The sequence below is a fragment of the Aphelocoma coerulescens genome, chromosome 11 (genome assembly GCF_041296385.1).
Source record: "Aphelocoma coerulescens isolate FSJ_1873_10779 chromosome 11, UR_Acoe_1.0, whole genome shotgun sequence".
Taxonomy (NCBI): Eukaryota; Metazoa; Chordata; class Aves; order Passeriformes; family Corvidae; genus Aphelocoma; species Aphelocoma coerulescens.
The window spans coordinates 4,764,423-4,784,971 of NC_091025.1; the positions used below are offsets into that span (position 1 = coordinate 4,764,423).

A 20,549-nucleotide genomic window follows, 5' to 3' on the forward strand; every position below is an offset into this window, starting at 1 on the left:
TGAAGAAGCTGCACTGTGGACAACATCCCTTCGAGATGAGTCAAAACGTTCCAGTCATAAGCACTCTGCAGCCACCGACTCGGAGACTTCCCTTTTCAGCTGGAGCACATAGATCCATCCGACCTCTAGCCTGAAGCTGCTCTAATTTTTTCCTCTCATCAACTCCTTTCTTTGCCTTCCTCCTTCAAGCCCACTGAGGCTATGTTGTAGTATCATGAACACACAATACACAGATAATGCAGATAATGCTGCCTCAATCCCTACTCATCCCAGGTTTAAAACTGACCAACCTACACTTCAATCCACGGGCACAGAGCAACAGAGGACCTGTTTTTGGATAAGCACCACCACAGGCTCAGTACTTTCCCATGTTGTCCATCTGCACGAGGGAGCAGCCTGATACACGGTCAACTCCCACAACAGATTATTTGATTTTGCCATATTTAAAGCACATTAGTCAACCCAAGTCACCAGGGACATTTGAAATAACTTACAATAAATCAGAAGATTAATTCCAAGGGAGGCAGTGACATAGCACCAAAAGAAGCATACACTAGTGTTAGGAAAGAAGCCAGTAGAAATACTTCTCTGTGTCAACAAATTTTTCACCATAAACACCACAGCAAGAACATGTGGCAGTCTTCAGGGCAAATGCTGGGCTGCAAAGGCAAAGTGATTACCTGGAAGGGGTATGTCAATATTTAATAACAAAGTGCATGTCCGGTCCTGCACATTTCATTTAATTTCAAGCTTTTCCAGCTTTATTTCCTGTTTCATTCACAGTGATCACAAAAGATGAATTATCCAACCTTAGGAAATGTGTTTTCAGTCAGACAAGACATGTTGACCATGTCCCTACTTTCACCTTCAGTAACAAAGTTCTGTGCCAACACAAGTTTTAGGCTTGCTTCAATGTCCATATTATCTGATTGCAAAGTAGATGGGATTTTCAGAGCCAAGACTCCACTCAAACCTTTTGCTCCTCTGGGAAAGGAAGAGCCTATTTCATGGCTCTGGATGTCAGGCTACCTTTTAGTTAAAAATTAAAAACCTTTCCTCAAAAGTCACCATAACAGCATTGACCAAATTTAAAAAAAAAAAAAAAAATCAAGAAAGAAAAAACCTGGAGGATCTGAAAGAATGATGAAGAGTTGAAAGAAAAACTAAAGTAATGAGTAATAATTTGCACTTGCATAATACCTTTCATCAGAGCTCTTCACTTCCATATAGGGGCTGCATTTCATAACAAACATGATTGGGAATACTACTTCGAGCCCTCATTACACAGCTGGAGTGGCTATTCCTTTAGTAAGGAATATCTGAAGAATTACCAGTGTTCCTGCACTGAAAGAATAAGCTGAAGCGCCTTTTCCAATTCAATAATTGTGCTACTATAACCTATTTACTAAAGGCAGAAGTTTACAGCAATTGCATAGATTTTCTCCTGGTTTAAACAATGACTGAATGACATCTGTAACATGACGTTGTTGTCTCTTCCTCCAGACACCCAAATAAACTGCTCTGCGTTCCTGTGGATAAGGAAAACAACTGCTTCATTGAATGTGATTAATCTTCCACTAGGAATCAACAGGTACTCAAACCATGGGCATTTCACTGCTGAGCAGTAAGACAACGACACAGATGGATCTCATTCAAGACAGTCCATCGAAGGAGATGGAAATCTCTGCTGCAAAAGTAAACGCTGTTCTTCAAGAATCACTGGGCCTTTCACAGTTTTGTTCCCCTCCTCCCACCTTCCTTCTCAGAGCCAGGATACTGTTCAGATGACAGAACACCACAGCAATCATCAGAGCACCGTGGAGCCAGAGCATCCAAGGCAGGCACACGCTCACACAACTCTCTGTCACTGACATCCAGTGCCCTGCCTGGCGTCAACAGCCAAGGCAAAGAAACCTCTCCTTGTGCACCTACCCCTTCAAGCTGCCAGGAACAACGCAACACTCAGATCCCCAGCTACAATAACTACATAGCCACCAGAAAAAAATCGGCAGAACTGCATTATTTTACACCAATGGCTCACAGATCCTCTATTTTCTACTTTTAGTTAACTACCTTCTTACAGCTTACATTGTACCAGAGAGAAACATGGTCTTTTAAGATGCCTGTGCAATCACATTTTCCTCAAGGGATTCCTAAACTTCTGAGCTCAATGTCAAGAAGTTTGTATAGTAAATCCAAAGTTTGAGAAGAGAGAGAGAACTGCCAATCTTTTCACAAAAAAGAATCTCAACACCCTGCTTCTTTAACAATTTTGCAAGCTCATTCTCATCCTGAAAATTTCAGTGCAGTCAAGGTTTCCCCGACTTACTCTTTATTTCTGAATTCAATCTTAACAGCCACTGAAGCAAGAGCAAAGTGGTAGGTTGTCAGAAGTGACTATTAGGAGAATATACAAAGCACACACGCTGCAGAAAGCAAGAGACTTGAACTGATTGGCACCTGGTTCCCTGGCAGATATTTTCTTTGCAGGAAGATTGAAGGGTAGTAAGAAGAGCACGACACTCTGGGGCACGTTCTGCTGTCAGTCACTCTCCCACGCTTCCACTGATTTTTAACGACATTTACAACCATTAAGAAAATGAATAGCCATCAAAATCAGGAGGGAAGATGCAGCCTAGCAGACAAAGCAAAGGAAAATAATTTCTGCTCCAGCTCCCACCAGTGATTTAGCAGGAGCATTAGCGCAAGGCACAGCTGATCCTTGGTGTCCAGTGTTAGGCCCTCCAAAGTGAACAATAGATACACACACCAGCTAAGAAAGAACTGCAAACTAAGCATGAACCAACAGTGGCAAACATTTCTGATCTACATTTATTCGACTCTTTGTTTTCCCCACATACAAAAACACCATAAAGCACTTGGAGGTGGTTGAAGCACAGTGAAGTTGAAAGCAAGGACTACTAGAATGAAGATACTATACTGACATTCAAATATCTTCTTTTCCTAGCTGTTTTAAAGGCCAAAAATAATCCCCCTTCTTTTTTGTTCACAGGTCAAACCAACATTCATATTTATGGAAAAAACCCACACACCCTTAGTATTTTGATTAAAAAGTTGAGTCCATTTGGCAAGTTTCAACATCATTTTTTTAAAAGCAGTCTCTACTTCACTATTAATAATGCCCATCCCTGGAAATGAATAACAAAGTCATTCAGTTTTATTCTAGACAGCAAAACCAGCCTGCTCACAATACACACTATTTTATAATAGTAGCAAACAAGAAACTCTTGTGGTACAACAGAATTCCACTACAGCAGTAACCAGCCATGATAAGAGGCACCTGCCAATCCCAAAAGTTTATATTCAAATAGCCAAAACAGACAAAGACTGGGAAGAAAAAAAAAAAAAAATATCACAGCTTCACCATTGAGAAACACCTGCACAGTATTGTTTGAAATTTACTGGGAACACACCATGGAGGATCACTAGGAGATTTAGGGGGAAAAAAAGGTGTTCTTTTAAAAATTATCCAAACTGTCTACCTGCAAATGCACTTACCTAATGTTGCTCAGTTAATGTTCATTGTCCGTACATAAATAAAAAATGAGGCCACTTTTTTGTTTACAAAATTCTTGCCTTACCTTTGGGTTTACATCATCAGAAATCTCATCCATAAAATATGCATGGACATTCATACACTCAAAAATATGTACAACTTATTTCTAAGAAAAAAATATTATTTCTGATTCTCATCTGCTAATACAGTTTCTCTTTAGGTCTAAGAAAAATATTACGCAAAATATAAATATAAAAGAATTGTATTTGGGAATACAATTATCTATTCTCAACAAAACCCTCTGATTTAGCTTAATCTCAGCTTTCTTCAGGCAACACTTACTGCACCACATGTGGCATCTTTGAAAACAAAATCCTACAAAACCTAAATCCATTTCTGTGTGCTTATAAGGTTTGAGTTTTAAATTTTTCAAAAGGAGAAAAATATTTCATTTAGCTGTTCTTTAAGCACTAGAAATCCAAGAAGGAAAAGTTATTCAGTGACAGTGCCAAGCATTCAACATTCCCATTCTTAATATCAAGAAATTAGTGATCTGGAGTTGAAGAAGCATTGGATATCCATTTTTTAGTCATGTCTTTTGAACTCCTGGTAATTACTCTCTTAATCAATGAAAGCAATTATTCCTTTTAAATTTTTCATCCAATGAGAAAATCACACAATCCCTCAGCCACAGGAACAAGAACTTTGGGGAAGCTGCACCATACTTTGAAAATTGCAAGAGCTCTCACCCTGAAACAAGTTGATATTCTGAACAGACAAGGGAGAGAGGGGCTCCAAGAGCCCAGAACAGCCTTACTCCATTTTAAACCTCTCACTTTGCCACTGCCTCAGAGTGAAAATGGCCACAGGTGCAAATATCAAGCAAGGTAACAGCAGAGGCAGCAGCACCATCTTCCTACACCTTCAAGGAATTGGGAGCAGCTGTCCCTGTAGAGGATCCACCCTCCTGCAAACTTCAGCCAGGACCACATACCACAGCAGCATTTCAGCAAATTTCAAGACCAAATGGGGGAAAAGAGAGCTACTTGCAGCAAGCAGCATTTCTTTCTTAATAAAACTCTATTGTCTGAGGAAGGGAGACAGGACAGAGCTGGCACATGTCCCACACAGCAGCAGCAGCAACAGCTGGCAGGACCTTTCCAAGGATTCTGAATGAGGTTTTCCCCATAGATGAATGTCACAAACTCACCTTCCACCAGGACAGTGTTGTCTAAATGTAGGCATATAACAGGTGAAAGAGCAACAGCTTCTACACCGGTTCTGTCTAACAGGGAATTTTCCAGCAACCCTCTCGCTCATGCAAGAGCCACTCCAGCCACTGTGGGTCACTCGGCACCTCGAGATCTGCCAAGCAGAGGGAGAAAGTGGGGCTCTGTTTTGTAGAGACCTGCACAAGGCTAAGAGTAGAGGCAGCCATGTGCCCCAGCCAGCAGCCAAGTGTGAGCTGCACAGTGATCCCTTACTGAACCTTCCTGGCTTTCTGAACAGCACATCCTGCCATTCACGTTACAGGCAATGAATGGTAATCCCTCTCCTCAAATTACCCTCCTGATTTCAACAGAGCAAGACCAAGAATGTACGTGACTGAGTGTACTTCCAGTTCAGATTTAAGTAATTGCAACTTGACAAGTTTCTTGAGCTCACTTAGTAATGGCACACATCTCAGAGAAACACTCAAATCCAGAAAAAACATACGCCTTTTTGTTAAGTTTCACAAAAAAAGGAAAAATACTTAAAATTATTTAAAATCTTACTAAAAATTCAGATTAAAGTAGAAGAAAGTAGCCTTCCCCATACACTCATGCCCAGGACACCAGTCTGTGATCCAGCAGGTTACCTGATTGTATTTCCCACTCTAGTGGCCCTGTCCCATCTGTCATGGGACAGCCCAAGGGGCAAAGTCAACAAATCACTTTAAGTACTGGAAATGCCAGTACTGGTAACAAAAAATGTCCACAAATCCTGGAACAAGAGTCCCTTCTTCCAAAACCTAGAGAGTATTGTTAAACTCTCCTAATTTTTAAGCCTATGAAGTAAAGGTCTTTTAACTTAGCATCTGGTTCTGACTGCTTCATGTTTTCCTCCACAACCACAAAAGCTAAAAAACTTCACTCACCATTGACGTGATCAGTTATAATGTATGCTTTTCAATTGTCTTTTCCCTTTCCTGGTGTTGTCCCTGCATTCTTAAATATTGTGCAAAACAGGAAAATTTTACACAATGATTTAATAATACTTTTTTTTTTTTTGGCACCAATTCCAGCCTACCATGTTTCCCACTCTCTTCTTCCTCAACAGTCTGGCGGACTATACACTGAAACATATCAGCTCCCTGATCCAGTTAAAAGACAGACAACAAATCTGCAAAAGGTGAAAAACACAGAAAGAGTGTTCCCCAGCCAGCTCACAGAGATTTTTCTCAACCTGACCCTGCAAACTGTTAAGCGCTTACAAAAGATGGATTGACAGGGTATGGCACAGATGCAGAAATGAATGGCACAGGCCAGGGCTGACTCAGCCACTACTGCTGCCAATGACACTGCATCGGCAGACGGTGCAAAAAAAGTTATTTTATTGAGTGCACACACATGCACAAGCTCTCCAAATGGATTGTACACGCTTAAATATCAACCATCTTCAAACACCCAGCTGTTTGTGTGTCTTGGGGTGATTTTATGATAATACTGTATTCCCCTGTTGTCTGCTTATTGCCCAGAAATAGGTCCCACGGCTTTAAGCTGGGTCTGAGGGAAGAGTGGGGGGTGAGCCGGGAAAACTCCTCAGCGTGGTTAGTGTTCAAGGACTCACACACACTTCCCCATATTGCTTGGCTCTGCCTGCAAGAGGAGAGAGTGGATTCCTGCTTGTGAGCTGAGGCAAAAAGTTTTCCCAGAACTGTATACCGAAATCCTCCAGAACTTCTTCTTCTTCTGGAACTGTTCAGCCTAGCTGTGATCTGAGAACCAGATCATCGGACCCCATGGACCAGCGGGGAGGCTGCGGGGATGCCACATCCCAGCCCTGGACCTGGGGAGGGGCTGAGCCAGCTACAGAGAGAACTCTTTAAATCCACCAGCTTTCTCTGCATCGAAGAGGTTTATTATCTAACATTACTCATTTTTTCTGTGCCCTGCCAGCACTCCGTTGAATAAAGAGTTTTTTTCACTTTCATCCAAGAAATTCCTTTTGTATCAGTAGGGGAGGGAGTGCTGAAACCTGTCTTCTGGGGAGGAGACGTTCCTTCCAGAGTGCTTCCCCCTAAATTTGTCTCAAACCAAGACATTGTGGAATTAAGTGTTACGTTATCTATGAACACATAGAACAAAACTGGTGCAACTGGCCCTGCTCAAAACACCAATAAAAAAGCCACAATCTACCCATGCTACCCACAATCTAATTACTTCTAAAGACTCCAAAAGGCTTGAACTATTTGAGGTAGGTCTCTTCTCTCATAAATCCTATATGAGGAGATGTGTAAAACCCTATCAGGTCAGCCATGCTTATCAACACAGAAGGAAATTGTATCATGTTAAACTCATCTGTTACCTAGGAACTTCAAAAGTACCAACAAAATATACACAATAAATTGAACAGTTCCAAAAAAAATCACTCTTTTCTATATACTAAACCTAACACCTTTTTCCTGCAGAAAGGTCCCTCAGTGCACACAGTTCTGTGAATGATTTCGGTGGGACCAAGGCTTCAGCCTCTGTTCTCCCCCAGCTGCTAACAAAGCAAACCTAACCCTGTACACTGGAACAGCAATGCAGATGGGACTCTCAGCATAGCCTCTCACCTCTGAAAAACCAAACACTCCTGTTGACTTTCACAGAATCATAAAATTATTTGGGTTGGAAGAGACCTTTAAGGAACATCTTGCTCCATGCCCTGCCATGTCCAGGGACATTTTCCACTATCCCAAGCTGCTCTGAGCCCCATCCAACCTGGCCTTGGACACTTCCAGGGACTGGGCAGCCACAGCTTCTCTGGGCAACACATTCTTTCCTAGAAGGACTACACTCCACCTTGGAGGATCTATCACACTCATCCCATCACTATTATAATCACAGTCATAATGTTCCACTACAAAAAAAAAAAAATATCTCAGAGCTCCACAAAGGCCCAGCGCTGTGAGGGATGCTGAGCTCTTCCAGGCCCCGCTCTGATGCAGGATCAGGTCCCACTGAGGACCAGAGGCAATTTACAGTCTCTCCCATGAGGACTATTACCACCACGTAGTGACTAGCACCACATCTTTACTCCCCAGCCAAAACGAAAAATGAGGCACAAGTATTTCTGAGTATCCTTTTTATTTATGTTCCTGAACACGTAAAATTTACTGGCTGGGTGTTAACACTAATAGCCTTGAGAGCTCTCACTCTGTCAATGAATATACCTTCTGTTTTCATATTTTATATAAGCTCTGTGACATATAAACACATACCTTAACACTACTGACTTATAAATATGCTTTTTAACCACTGCAGGAACTATATATGCAAAGGTATGTTTGATAGGCATTAAACAACTTTACAGAAATATTGTTTTAGGTTTTCTTATGTCGAACTACTAACTAATATAGCAATAAAATGAGTTTGTCAAAGCAGAGCAATATTCCATTAAATCACCAGGTCTTCAAAAAAAATTGGGGTTTGTTAATGTAGGCACATGCCTGCCTTCACTTGTGAAAGAGAATCTCAATTTCAACAATACAGATAACATGGAGCACTTTGTTTTCAATTTGCAGAGAATTCTAAATTGTCACGGCTTTTATGCAAATTTTGAGATTCAGTGCCCTTTCTGATGCACCTGAACCAAACGCCTGGGAGATAGCAACAACCCAGAACAGGCAAATATATGTCCACCCAAAACCTATAGGTACCATTTCTCATCAAATGAAAGCAATCATCTGTAAGAGTAAACCATGAGAAATATTAAACATAAAGAGTAATTTATCATTCCATTATTATAACAAATCAAAAAATTATCTTAAATTGCTTTGTTATTTATGTGTTCATACTTACTTATACATGTAATGATGGCAGGCACACCAATCTAGTTTTAAGTCACATAAGTCACAAGTTTTAAGTTTTAAGTTTTAAGTCACAAGTCGTAGAGCCTCATCAACAGTGCAGGACTTAAAGAGAGCACTTGGTTTACTGAACAGACTGTTTATTATTATTATTATTATTATAAATTCATATTAATTCTACTTGCAATCTGGATAATGCTACAATATTCCTTTTTCAGGAAAGCTTTAAAAAAATTATTCTTGTAAGATGTTTTGAAACTTTCGAGCTCTGCATAATACTTCCCACTTGAGCTGATTGTTTTTAAAGGGAAATTTAATTTTAAAATGTGTGTTTTCCTAACTAATGGGAATCCATGCTAAAGTAAACAATGAGTCCAGCTTGATCGAAATTTTTGCTCTATCTTTACCTAAATAAGGAAAGAGAAACATGCAATAGCATGCTTAAACATATGCAGTAGCAGAATTGTTGAATTTTAAAAAACAATTAGAAGACAATTTTCTACTCCACTTCTCCTGTTTGAAACAGCTCATCCTGCCCTGCCTCATTTAATATTAATTGGGTATGTTCTTGTCTCTAGAAGAAAACACAAATGCAGTTCCCTAATCCACTTACATTCTTGTTTCAAATGCATTTACGATTAGCCAGCCTGTCAATAAACTATTGTCCTCACACATCATGTCTGTACAGAAAAATGTTTAAAAGAAACTCAACTCTTTTTCAGGATTGTCACCAGCTTTGAACAAAAACATTTACATTAAACTCAACCCACCTGCCAAGGCAAAACCAAGAAATGTGAAACAGGCATGAAAAACCAAAGTTTCCACCTCCTTGAGGGATATTAATGAGTAACTTCACGGCTTCAATAAAGTCTTATCTTCCCAGATGGGAATTAGAGAGGTCATCCCTAGCCAGAGAAAATGAATCACTTATTCTTTCCTTGTCTGCTGCACATACATATGTATGACAAGTCTTCCCTGCAACCCAGGACTTGAAAATTCATTGTCCTCAACATCTACTCCCCACTGGTGCAAGAGAAAGAACGAAAGAGAAAAGCAAGGCAGAGACATGAAAGGGACAATGCAGAATGATATTGAAGACACAGAACAGTCATGACACCTATGTTTAAACCACTGAAGATCAAATTTTAAAATTTCTCTTGAAGACAGAGTTACTCCTCACCTTGCCTCACCCCACCCAAAAAACACCACATAAGAAATATTAAATTGGACTTTTTTTCTGTCTTTGTTTTTACTATCACTGCCCCTCAAGCTGTGCAAGGACAGATCTCACAGGTGAAAAAAAATTACTAAGGGTGCTACATTTGAGTTTGGTAGGTGTTTATTTTATAAACATTATTCCTCCCATGGGGGAAAAAGTCAAATTCATCCTCAGGCAAGCTGCTGTCTCACAAACAAAGTTTCCAAGAGTCAAAATTTCCTGCTGGGACTTCAGCACTTACAGTAAAAAAAACAAAACAAAACAAAAAAGCTATAGATCTGTATTCACTTTCTCTAAAAAACCCTTAACCAGAATGAAACCCTGGACATGAGGTGAGTGAAACTGTAATGACGACACTGTGCTATATTTAAGCAATTCTTTGAGAAATAAGAACATGAAGCAAACAATGGAAACAATACATAAATCAGATGAAGTCCCAACACCTACAGTTATGGGACTATACACAAATTAGTATCTTTCCATGTTTGTTAACTGAGTGCATATACCAATTCAGAATACACTTATTAACTATTTGATTAACATGGACTTATTTTAATTGAAACAGTCACTTGTTATAATGCATTTCATAGAGAACATCATTTTTTTGTCCCTAAATTTTGCTAAAATAAGATGGCCTAGCAGCTGCTCCACTGCATTCTTGCATAGCACTTCTGCTACCAAAAACTATCTTGTCAGCACAAAAACTGTAGCTGCCCAAATAAACAATAAAATTAGTTATGTCTCAAAAAAATGTAGGTAGGGTCTCATTATTCAGACATATATGTGGGCACATACCATGTCTATTCATGGAATAAACTACAGATGAATAATCCATACACAAACTAATGCTAACTTCTATATTGCAGCCCAGGGACTGACAAGTAAGAGCTTGTGGGGAGAATTTAATTCAAATATATGTCTCAAGCAATAACAAAAAGGATATAAAGTGCTTAGAATCAACAAATAACTTATCCACTGCACTCAGGGACATAATTTGCCAGATCTGGATTTAGCTGTCATTACAACTTTTGCTTTCAAATGCAAAACAAAGTGATGTTATTTTCCCGTTCAATTTTATTCATGTTACATAGAATGCAGTAAAACTCGTCATGCCACTAGATTTGCAAAGGGATGATGTGAAGATTAATTACTGGCTGCTCATAAAGCATCCTGCCTGTAGAAAGCCCCATGTGTAAAAATGACCTTGTTATCAAAGCTGTTGAGTGCTCCCAACGCTCACTTTCAATGGACAGAATGGATATTTTTCTATAGCTCTTGAAAACCAAATTAGTTACATTCAAATATCTACCTCCAGTCTGAGGAGGTTTTGGCATTGTGCCTGGACCCCATTTCTCTAGGGGGTGGGGGTTAAACTACCATGGATTTTGCTAAAATCACATCTTTCCTGCGCAAACCAAAAAAGACTAAAATGTAGCTATCATAGAACCAATGCCTGAAAGATACCTGCTAAACCTACCCATACAGTCAGGCAACAAGTGAATGCAGATCTTATCCATGTGCTCTAATTACCCCTTGGAAACCAAAGACACTACTTGAAAGAATAAAGCACAGATATTTCTGTGAACAACGGTATTTGTGGGGTGAGTTAGCACCGGGAAAAAATGATAAGGCACAAGACCAAGCATGAAGAGCTCTGCTCAACAAAATGGAGCCTGCAATGCTACGCACAATGCTTTAGTATCTTCTTGCTATTTATATACATAAAATAATTAGGAATGAGAACACCTCAACATTAATTAAAGCACAACCCCATAGGACTTCAGAAATCTTTTCAGAGATGGTTTCTTTGATGCCAGCTTTGCCAGCGAGCAGAGTTTGACCTGTCCTATACAAATACAACTTCATGCCTGGTATTGCCACATTGCAGAGAACAACATCTGAAGCGTGATCATGCCTCTCTCTACCCGTATCCTCCTCCTCGGCTTAGAAATAATCAGCTATGGATACTGCCAGGAAAATGCCTCAGCTCCACTAATATTCAACTCCCCCTCTACAATGATGGTATTTCAACAAAATTAAGAACTGCAAAAACTCCTCGTGCTCGTGTCTTTCAGGGGTTTTCTCCAGCAGTGCTTGACCGAATCTTCCTTCTCCTTTTAGACAGTAGTTCTATCAAAGAAAGAAAATATTCCCTTGGAAACATCCTCGAGAGCCCAGTGGAAACAGTAAGTGGAGATGTCATTGTGGCACAAAAAAAGAGCTCTGTGAGAACAGGCAGCTGGCCTACCTGAAGGTTAAAGTAGCTCCCACTGAAAACCTGCTCTGAATACTTCAGAGCAGACCATGATGCAGGAGAGACATTTACACACACTGTGTCTGTGTACCGAAGTGTGAAAAAATTCAACCTCCGAGCACAGCACAGGCGGGATGAAATCCATTGAAATACACCATTAACAGAAATCTACACAAAAGCCAATCCACTCTCTCGTAACAGTGTCCTATAGGAAGGCCCGAATGAAGCCATTGAGAAAAATGAGACATTTACATATAAATCAAAAAAAGACAGGATCCAAGTACCAACTGATTAAAGATCAGTGTAAAATGTTTTGTTAATCGCTTATAAGATAAAATCTGTGTGTAATCACTCTATATACTCCACAAATATTCAAATAATATTGGCCATGAAATTTTAAGTTGAATATGAAAATATAAATCATATTTTTCAAGACTGCATCCGTCTATTGTACATCTTCTGTAACGCTGGTATCACCACCTCGCATTTTTCTCTTGCATCATTTTCCAGCAGGAAGAAAACCCTGAAGGAATCTCCATATTTTCCAATCACATTGCCTGTATCTGGGCAGGTTATGTGACCGCCAAACCAGAGCCCCCAGAGCAGGCCTGAACCACAGCGAAGTCCACGCACAACCCGAGCCTTCGCTCTCAAATTAAAAGCATCCTCCACCTCCCTCACCTCCAACTTGGCCAAGGTGCCAGCAGGTATCTGCCGACTTTGGTTTCGGATAGAAAGGGCTCAGTGTGGTGATTCTATGTGGGGGTCATATTGAGAAAGAAGGAATTTTTTTTTTTTTAAAGGGAAAAAAAAAATCAACAACAATAATAGCAACAATAATAGTAGCCTTGCTCGGAAAATAAGAAAAAACAACACCGAAACTGCAAAAATAAACATCCATAGGATTACAAACAAGGGGGGGAGAAAATCCTTTCAGGATTTTCGCTGGCATTCCGGGACCCAGTCGAGCCGATCCCCCCTTCGCCCACCGGCGGCCCCGGGGGTCCCCGCCAGGTCCGGCCGCTCGGGGACAGCAGGGCGCGGGCATCCCCCGGCCCCGCGCACCGCAGATCCCCGCGGCCGCTCCGTGTCCGCCCCCGCGGCGGGGCCGCCGGACCCGGGCGGGCTCTTACCGTGGCCGAGGCGACGCTGTTGTCCGCCAGGGTCAAGTGGTGCGGCTCCCACCGCCGCAGGAACTTGGAGGTGAGGATCTTGCTGAGAAACGTCCGGGGGTGCCGGATGACACACACCTGGATGTCCCCCTCCTGCAGCAGCTTGTACCTCATGCCGTTGCAGTGGAGCAGGGCTCTCCGGCACGGCGCGGCACCCATTTTATTCCCCTCGGGAGCGGACATCTCGCCCAGCAGCGGCTTGCTCTCCTCGGGCTGCCTGCGGTCGCTGCCCCCGCCGGAGCCGCCGGTGCGATCCATGGCAGCCCCGCGGGCCGGGTCGGGGGTGGCGCTCGGCCGCCCGCGGGGACCGGTCTCTACGGCCGGTAGAGACGGGTACAACCAAAGAAAATAAAATTCAAAATAAAAACTATAACAAAAAAAAAAAAAATCCAACCCCACGCGGCAGATTAAAAAAAGAAAAAAAAAAAAATCGCACGCTGAAGAGGAAAAAAAAAAAAAAAAACAACAACAAAACCTGTCGGGGAAGATGGGGGTAGGGACTGAGCCGCACCGAAGGGAGAAGGGGGAAAGGGAAGCGATAAAATCCTTATTCAAACTTCCCAATCCGCCCTCGGCGGGTCACAGCGCCGCGTCCATGCTGCCGGGCGGGCGCCGGCCGAGCGGAGGGTCGGCTCCCGCGGGGGCGGCGGACAAAAGCCGGCGGTGGTGGTGGCGCGGGGGGCTCCTGACGGCGGCGGTGGCGGCGGCGGGGGCTGCGGGGCGTCCGGCCGCGGCTCCTTCCTTCCCCCCGGGGCGTGTGCGCGGGAGCGTGCGGCGGCGCGCGTGCATGTATGTGGGTGCGGGTGCGCGCCCGTGGGTGCGGGTGCGGGTGTGAGTGTGTGTGTGTGTATGTGCCTGCCTCTGCGTGTGCGTGTCTCTGTGTGCGGGTCCCCACGCGCGCCGCCGCCGCGGCGGCAGGAGGAGGAGGCGGCGAGAGCAGCGGGCGCTGCCGACACAGCCCCTCTGCCGGAGCGGCTCCGCGCGCCGCGATTGGCCCCGCCGCCGTCACGTGCCGCCCTGCCTGACGTCAATGGCCGCGGAGCCGCTCCGGGCAGCGGCGGCCGCGGGAGGTGCGCGGGAAGCGCCGCGCCCCTCGCAGAATCCCGGGATCGTTTCGGGCTGGAAAAGACCTCTGAGATCATCGGGTCCAACCTGTGACCGAACGCCACCTCGTCAAGCAGACCACGGCACCGAGTGCCATGTCCTGGCTTTTCCTTAAGCACCTCCAGGGACGGTGATTCCAGCACCTCCCTGGGCAGCCCGTTCCGATGTCTCATCACGCTTTTCGTGAAGAAATCCCGCCTAACGTCCAACCTAAACCTCGCCTAGCGCAGCTCATCGAGGCAGGAGGCTGGGCAGGGCACCCCCAGGCCCCTCCGCAGTGAGGGGAGCCCGCAGGTAGAGCCCCAGGGAAGGGGGACACTCATTGCGGTCAGTGTCCCCTTCTCGCAGCCCCCGCGCTGGCAGGAGCCCGGGCAGGACGCAGGGGGTGTGACCACCTCTCCTTGTAGGTGACAAATCATCGCAGGTTGAGTTTTGAGCATCCTCACTCCAGCGTTAAGCTGTTTGTACGACCACTACAGAGAATGGCCAAGGAAGCCCGTGCCAGGCTGCTAGCACTTCAGCAGTGATATCATATCCCCTTTCCTCTGGCTTTATGGGGAAACTGGGAACGGCTGCACTCCCCAATGCGCCAGCCCTTGGAAGCCCAGGAAGAGCAGCACCTTCTCGCACTGTGCTGAGCAGGGGGGGTGGAGTGTCCTCTGATCGTCCGTGAAGCACCAGAATCGTTTGTCAAAAGGAGAAAGCAATGAAAAAACCAACTCCCTCCTAAGCCCTCTAAACCGCTTAACAGCTGGGGGATGCTGTGTGCAATATGGATGCCATGCCCAGAGAAATGGTACCATCAATACTTGCTTTTTTCTCAGTGGTAGAACTCAGATCATGTTTCCAATTTCCTCATTTGCACAGCCAGGTTAGGACCAATTAAAGAAAATACATTTTATATAATACATGCACATGCCATTGAACTGTGGGACCCCTCACAATGAGTACTACCAAGGTCCAGAATTTAGGAGGAATTTACAGGGCAGTTTTAGTTCGCGCTTGCAACATATTCAGAGAAAGTATAAACCTTTATACTTGAAATACTGGAAGTTTAAACTCCCCTCTGATTGAGGGAGGTTGGGAGAGGGTCTGCTCTGTGATGAGCCGATTATTGCAGAGCGTGTGCTCTAACAGGGTTTCTGGTGGCATCTCCCCGTGCAATAGTTCTTGGATAAGTCACCATGCCAAGAGAGGTGCCAGCAGTTGCGGGCAGCGTCACCAGCCCGCTCCAGAGAAAGCTCTTTCATCTGATCTATTCGCATCACGAGTCACACACAGATTATCTGTTGGAGAGGCAAGCTGCTACTGGAAGGGCTTGGGAGCCTTTGCCATAAAACCTTTTGTAGTGGCTGCTGTCAAAGACAATACATGACCGGCTGGACCACAATTGCAGTGAGCATGTCCATCACGTGTGTTGTTACAGAGCTGTTGTGTTGAAATAGGCTTGCATTTGACAGGAGAATTGCTGTCTAAACACTTTCAGAAAGGAAGGTTTTTTAACCTGTCAATTACTAGCAACTTTGAGGGACAGTTTTGTTGCATGTCAGCATCAAAATTATTTGTAAAAAGCAAGGAAGTCTGAGAGTACTCCCAAGTACCAGTTGATAAAATGATGCAGAATTATGCAACTTGGCAAAGGTTAGAAGAAAGCCACTCATTTAATGACAGGAATAGTACAACCAACAGGAAGACAAAAATCTCTTTGATAGAGGTTCAGATTGTCAGTATCTCATAGTCCTCGTAATCACTTACCTCCTGAAGTTAAAGTGACTGGTCATTGTGCAGTAAACATTACAGGCGGCTCCCACAGAGTTTTGTACACCATATACTGCGAGGGGCGTTTACCCTGAAATAAACCCAGATCTACTCATACCTATAAATATGCGTGGAACTGCAATAAAAATAATAATAAAAAAATACTTGCAAACCAAAGTAAAAAAGAACAGCTTTGTTTAGATGCAAGTTTTTGCTGCAGGAACTATCTGTTTCCAGGAGTTCATAGGGTGCCTGGTACAAGTGAGACCTGTTCTTGTTTGACCCGAGGCACTGTTCTGGTACAAATGATAATCGTGTCAATAGTAGGACTATTTGCATACACTCACCTGCACCCAGTACTTCACTCAGAAATACAAGCACTGGGACTATTCCAGTGCAAATCTGTGCAAATAAGCCACCTGTGCAAACCACTGCTTTAAATCTACCACAGTGGTCCTCTCTGAGAGCTGCTCGACAACGGGAGGACGTTATGTAAGAGTCTGGTGTCCTTAAGTGAATTTCCTGGCAAATTAGAGCAGATGTTTTCCACTTGTGTTCCACAGAAGGCAGCAAAAAATTAAGGCTGGTCTATAGCAGTTGACCCACGAGTTACCTGAAAGGATCCAAGCCTGGAAATCCACCATTCCAAAGTGTTGAAATCCACTGAGACCCTGCAAAAGCCACTCCTAGCAACACCTGTCAAGGACAGAGGTCCAAATCCTCAGATGTGCTATGCATTTGCAGCTCCCCCTGAATCCCCACTCTCAGGCTGCAGGTGTTCTCTCTGAAGTAAGCTCAGCACAGCACGATAAGATCAAGGTATGAAATCTCACATTGCCTGCCAGAATGGGGCAACCCAAAACCCTGTCTAGACAAGTGAAATTGAAACAGGCTGCTGGCTGCCCAGCTCGCCGAAATGCACATTAGCCATCCAACCTGCAATAAATAGCCAGTATGTGACCCAGGGCTGAACACGTTAAAATTAACACCCTTCCTCATATCTCCTATCAATTATAGCAAACAGAAGTTGGATCAGTTGCAGTCCTGGCTTTTTTGTTCTTCCAGACTTCCTCTTCTGGCTCCATGCAGCACAGCAGACATCTCAGGTATACATGCTTGGCAGTATTTCAAGGCGGTGTTTGAGGAATTGCTGCATGTTTTCTTTTTTCCCCCCAAATGAACAAATCCAACCAGAAATTTATCGCGAATATGAGACAATAATTCATTTAAATAATAAACACAGAGCAAATAATTCATAATAAAAAGCACATCAGTGAAAATGTACCTCTAGCTACCCACAAGGTGCTTCTGGGCATGATATCGGTTTTGAATAATTCAAGAATTTGTGAGGTTTTCTATGAAATACTTCATTTCTGTGCTACAAGAGAAACACAACCTCTGGAAATGGAACGGTTTACTTATTATTGGTGATACTACTACCAAGTAGAAGGTCCTTTAAGTCAGGGCCTCTAGGTATAGGTCAAATTTGAAGAGGGAAGGACATACAGAGAGATTTGTTCTACTGTGCAGAAATATCAGTTCAGTTGGACCAAAACAAGAGTGGGGCTGGCAGGGAAGTGAGCAGAGGTAAAGGTGTTTTCTCCAGAAGAGAGGACATTGGCAGAAGGGCAATTCAGACCCACCTGCCAGTTCTGTACCCTGCTCCTGGACTCTGCCCTTTCCTTTGCACTTCTTTGTATCTTGCCCTCTTTTTATTATTCGCTGCCATTTCATAATAGGCTTTGTAAACAGAAGCATCGCTTCCTGAAAGGCTCTGTAGCCTGGAAACCTGGGATATACCCACCATGGATACACCCACTGCAGATAAACCTACCAGTTTAAAGCAGGTAAGACTTCTGGGTCAGCAACAGATTTTTTTCCCCATTTTCCAAAACCAAATCAGTTGTGACATATGTTATTCAGAATATTCATCTGCTCAGTTGTGTGTCTGTAAAACCAGGAAACCTCATGAACACAATCGTTTGCAAATACCTGAGATTCCAGTCTTAAGAAAAATCTGCCACTTTTTACACATTTCCAGCATTTGTCTCTTGTAGATCTACACTCAGTTCCATCAGGTGTTCTGCAGAGGTCATTTCTGGGTGCCAAAAGAGAAGCGGTCTCCTGACACACCTTCTTAAGCTTAGTAACACCCACCTACAACCATGACTTGAAACAAAAGAAATGTGGTATTCTAGAGGAAAAGAAAGCAGCAATTTGTGTCAAGTGCTCAGTGCCACTAGCACAGGTTTCATAGCAGTGAGGGGCTTGGAACACCCATGAGAAAACACTTGAGATGCCAAAACTTGTGCAGGAAAAAAATATTGACTAAAGTCACTTTATCTGGGTGTAAACCCATGTAGTGGATACCTGACAAGCTATGAGGGAACTAACAGAGCAGCTGTAGCAAGGGCCAGAATTAAATGCCTCAACGGGGGATGTGCTGACCACTGTCTCCACAGGGGCTTTGCAGGATTTGTAGTATGCTTTAAAAGAGAAAACAAGGCAAAGGAATAATAACCACTTACTACACTATTAATTGCCCCTGGTTCATTTTACATTAACACATGACTTGACAAACTCTTTCCCCAGTCAATCAAAGAGGAAAGAAAAGATACATCTCCTTTTACTGTCTCTCACTCAAATTTTCTGTCAGAGGCTCTAAGGGCCTACCACAGTCATGCTTTTTGTAACAAAAAAACCAAAAACACTTCTCTTGTCTGCTTAACACATCCCTGGGAGCTGTCTTTTCAGAGATGTGAGATACGGTTTTTCCAAGCAGAGCAGTAAGGACCAGGAATTCCCAAATTGTATTCAATATCCGTTTAGACTCTTACACAGCAGCTGTTCCTCCCATGTTTGAATCCTCGATGCATATTAGAGATAATGGAGCTTTCTTCCCTTATTCACAGAGGTGCTGCCTGGATTATGGAATTCATTAGTCAATGCTTGCAAATTGCCACTGTTGACTCAGAGCAAATTCCTGCTATCAGACTCACTAGTCAGCTCATTTTCATAACAATGCTGTATTGTTAAAAAATACTTTTAAGCCACTTTTTAGTGAAAATGGGGAATACAACATATTCAAGCAAACACCTAAAACATCAAAGAGATGCTGTATCAGTAATGCTAAATGTCTTGCATTTGAAGTGTGTTTAAATTAATCAGCGTGATGGTGTTAAGAGGATTCAGTAAGTCATAAAACTTGGGGCAACTGAATTGCTTCCCAAAAGGTGTGCTGGACGTTTAAACCTAAGTAGATAAAGATTAAAGAAACCCACCCTGCAAGAAATAGCTGCCCCTGAGGAAAGAAAGACTTGATTAGGGCACCATTGATCAGAGGTGAATAAAATAAAGATTGGATTTGCAAGGAGCTCTTTCTTTTCCCTAAATTTCTCATTACCCACTCCTGAGACTAACAGTGATTCTGAAAGACGCCTCACAGAGGAGTAGTAAGTGGGAAATCAGACTCTGCTGTGAACTTGCAATTCTCTGACATCTCTGGCATTCATATTTCTACTCTTCTCCAAATTACTCAGTCACTGGGTTCTTGCTTTCCCAGCTGATGCACATTACAGCACAAGGCTGACTGCAAGCTGTGCAGACCCTGGGGACAAATATATCTTTGATTCCGCTCTGACATAATGCACAATCTTGAGTGCATGATGCAGAAATACTTTTTTTTCTGCCTGTCATCATCAGATGCTCTGATGTAGGGGGATGTAGGATGAAGCTGGTGGTGCCAATTGCTAGAAGGAGCCTGCCATCTGCTGATCTGAGCCGCACTCCAGTCTGACTTTTCCCAGATCTGATTTTGTAGGATGAAACACTATACAAAGTAGGTTAAATGTATCTGAAATTAAGCAGAATTAACAGAGTTTCTGTGGTGAAGGCGTTATTTAAGTGGAAAGAGGAAGTCCCAACTCTTACAGTATCAGGTCTGAATCTGAATTGGACAAAGAAATAAAGAGGCAACTAAAATAAACCCATTAGTCAGTAGGAAAGAGATAAGCAGAAGACAGAGAGAGGAAAGAGCCTGAAATTTCTTTTTTTGTTTTGCTGCTCCCAACCAGATAGTGAGGCTAAGGTATCCCTTACCTTCACCCTTCCAACTTACAGCAATCCTAAACTTTTTCTCTATGGCCTTCTTCCACATGTCCAGATACAGAAAAACCCTGGAAAAAGGTGAGCTCTCATCAGGCTGCTATCTCCATTTACTTTCATGCTTACTGCCATCAGGATGTATGTAAAAAATTATCATTTGGCAGGATGCAGTGAAAGTCACCGTTTCCATTACACAGTCTGCATTATTGTTCCCACCTCTAGCTAATATTTCCTATTTCATCAATAGATTACGTCCTACCAGTCATTCCAAGATGCAAGTGCTCATCAGTTTGAAATGCTCTATTTAGCTCTTGACACATATAAAACATCACTGTAACACAACCAAGCATAAAAAGTCAAAGGGAAAT

The 20,549-nt window shown here is 43.1% G+C and overlaps 1 protein-coding gene across 2 annotated transcripts in view; it reads right to left on the bottom strand.

Moving 5' to 3' along the window:
• Positions 1-14,156, bottom strand: part of CMIP (c-Maf inducing protein) — a 131,978-nt gene extending 117,822 nt beyond the window's left edge. The window contains exon 1 of one of the 2 annotated variants that reach the window (XM_069026677.1): positions 13,177-14,156. In XM_069026677.1, coding sequence (XP_068882778.1) covers positions 13,177-13,473 — 297 coding nt within the window. In that variant the 5' untranslated portion in view covers positions 13,474-14,156. Of the gene's footprint in view, positions 1-4,266; positions 4,391-13,176 lie in introns of those variants that run through there. The other variant, XM_069026678.1, reaches the window with a different exon arrangement.
• Between the last annotated feature and the right edge of the window lie 6,393 nt (positions 14,157-20,549).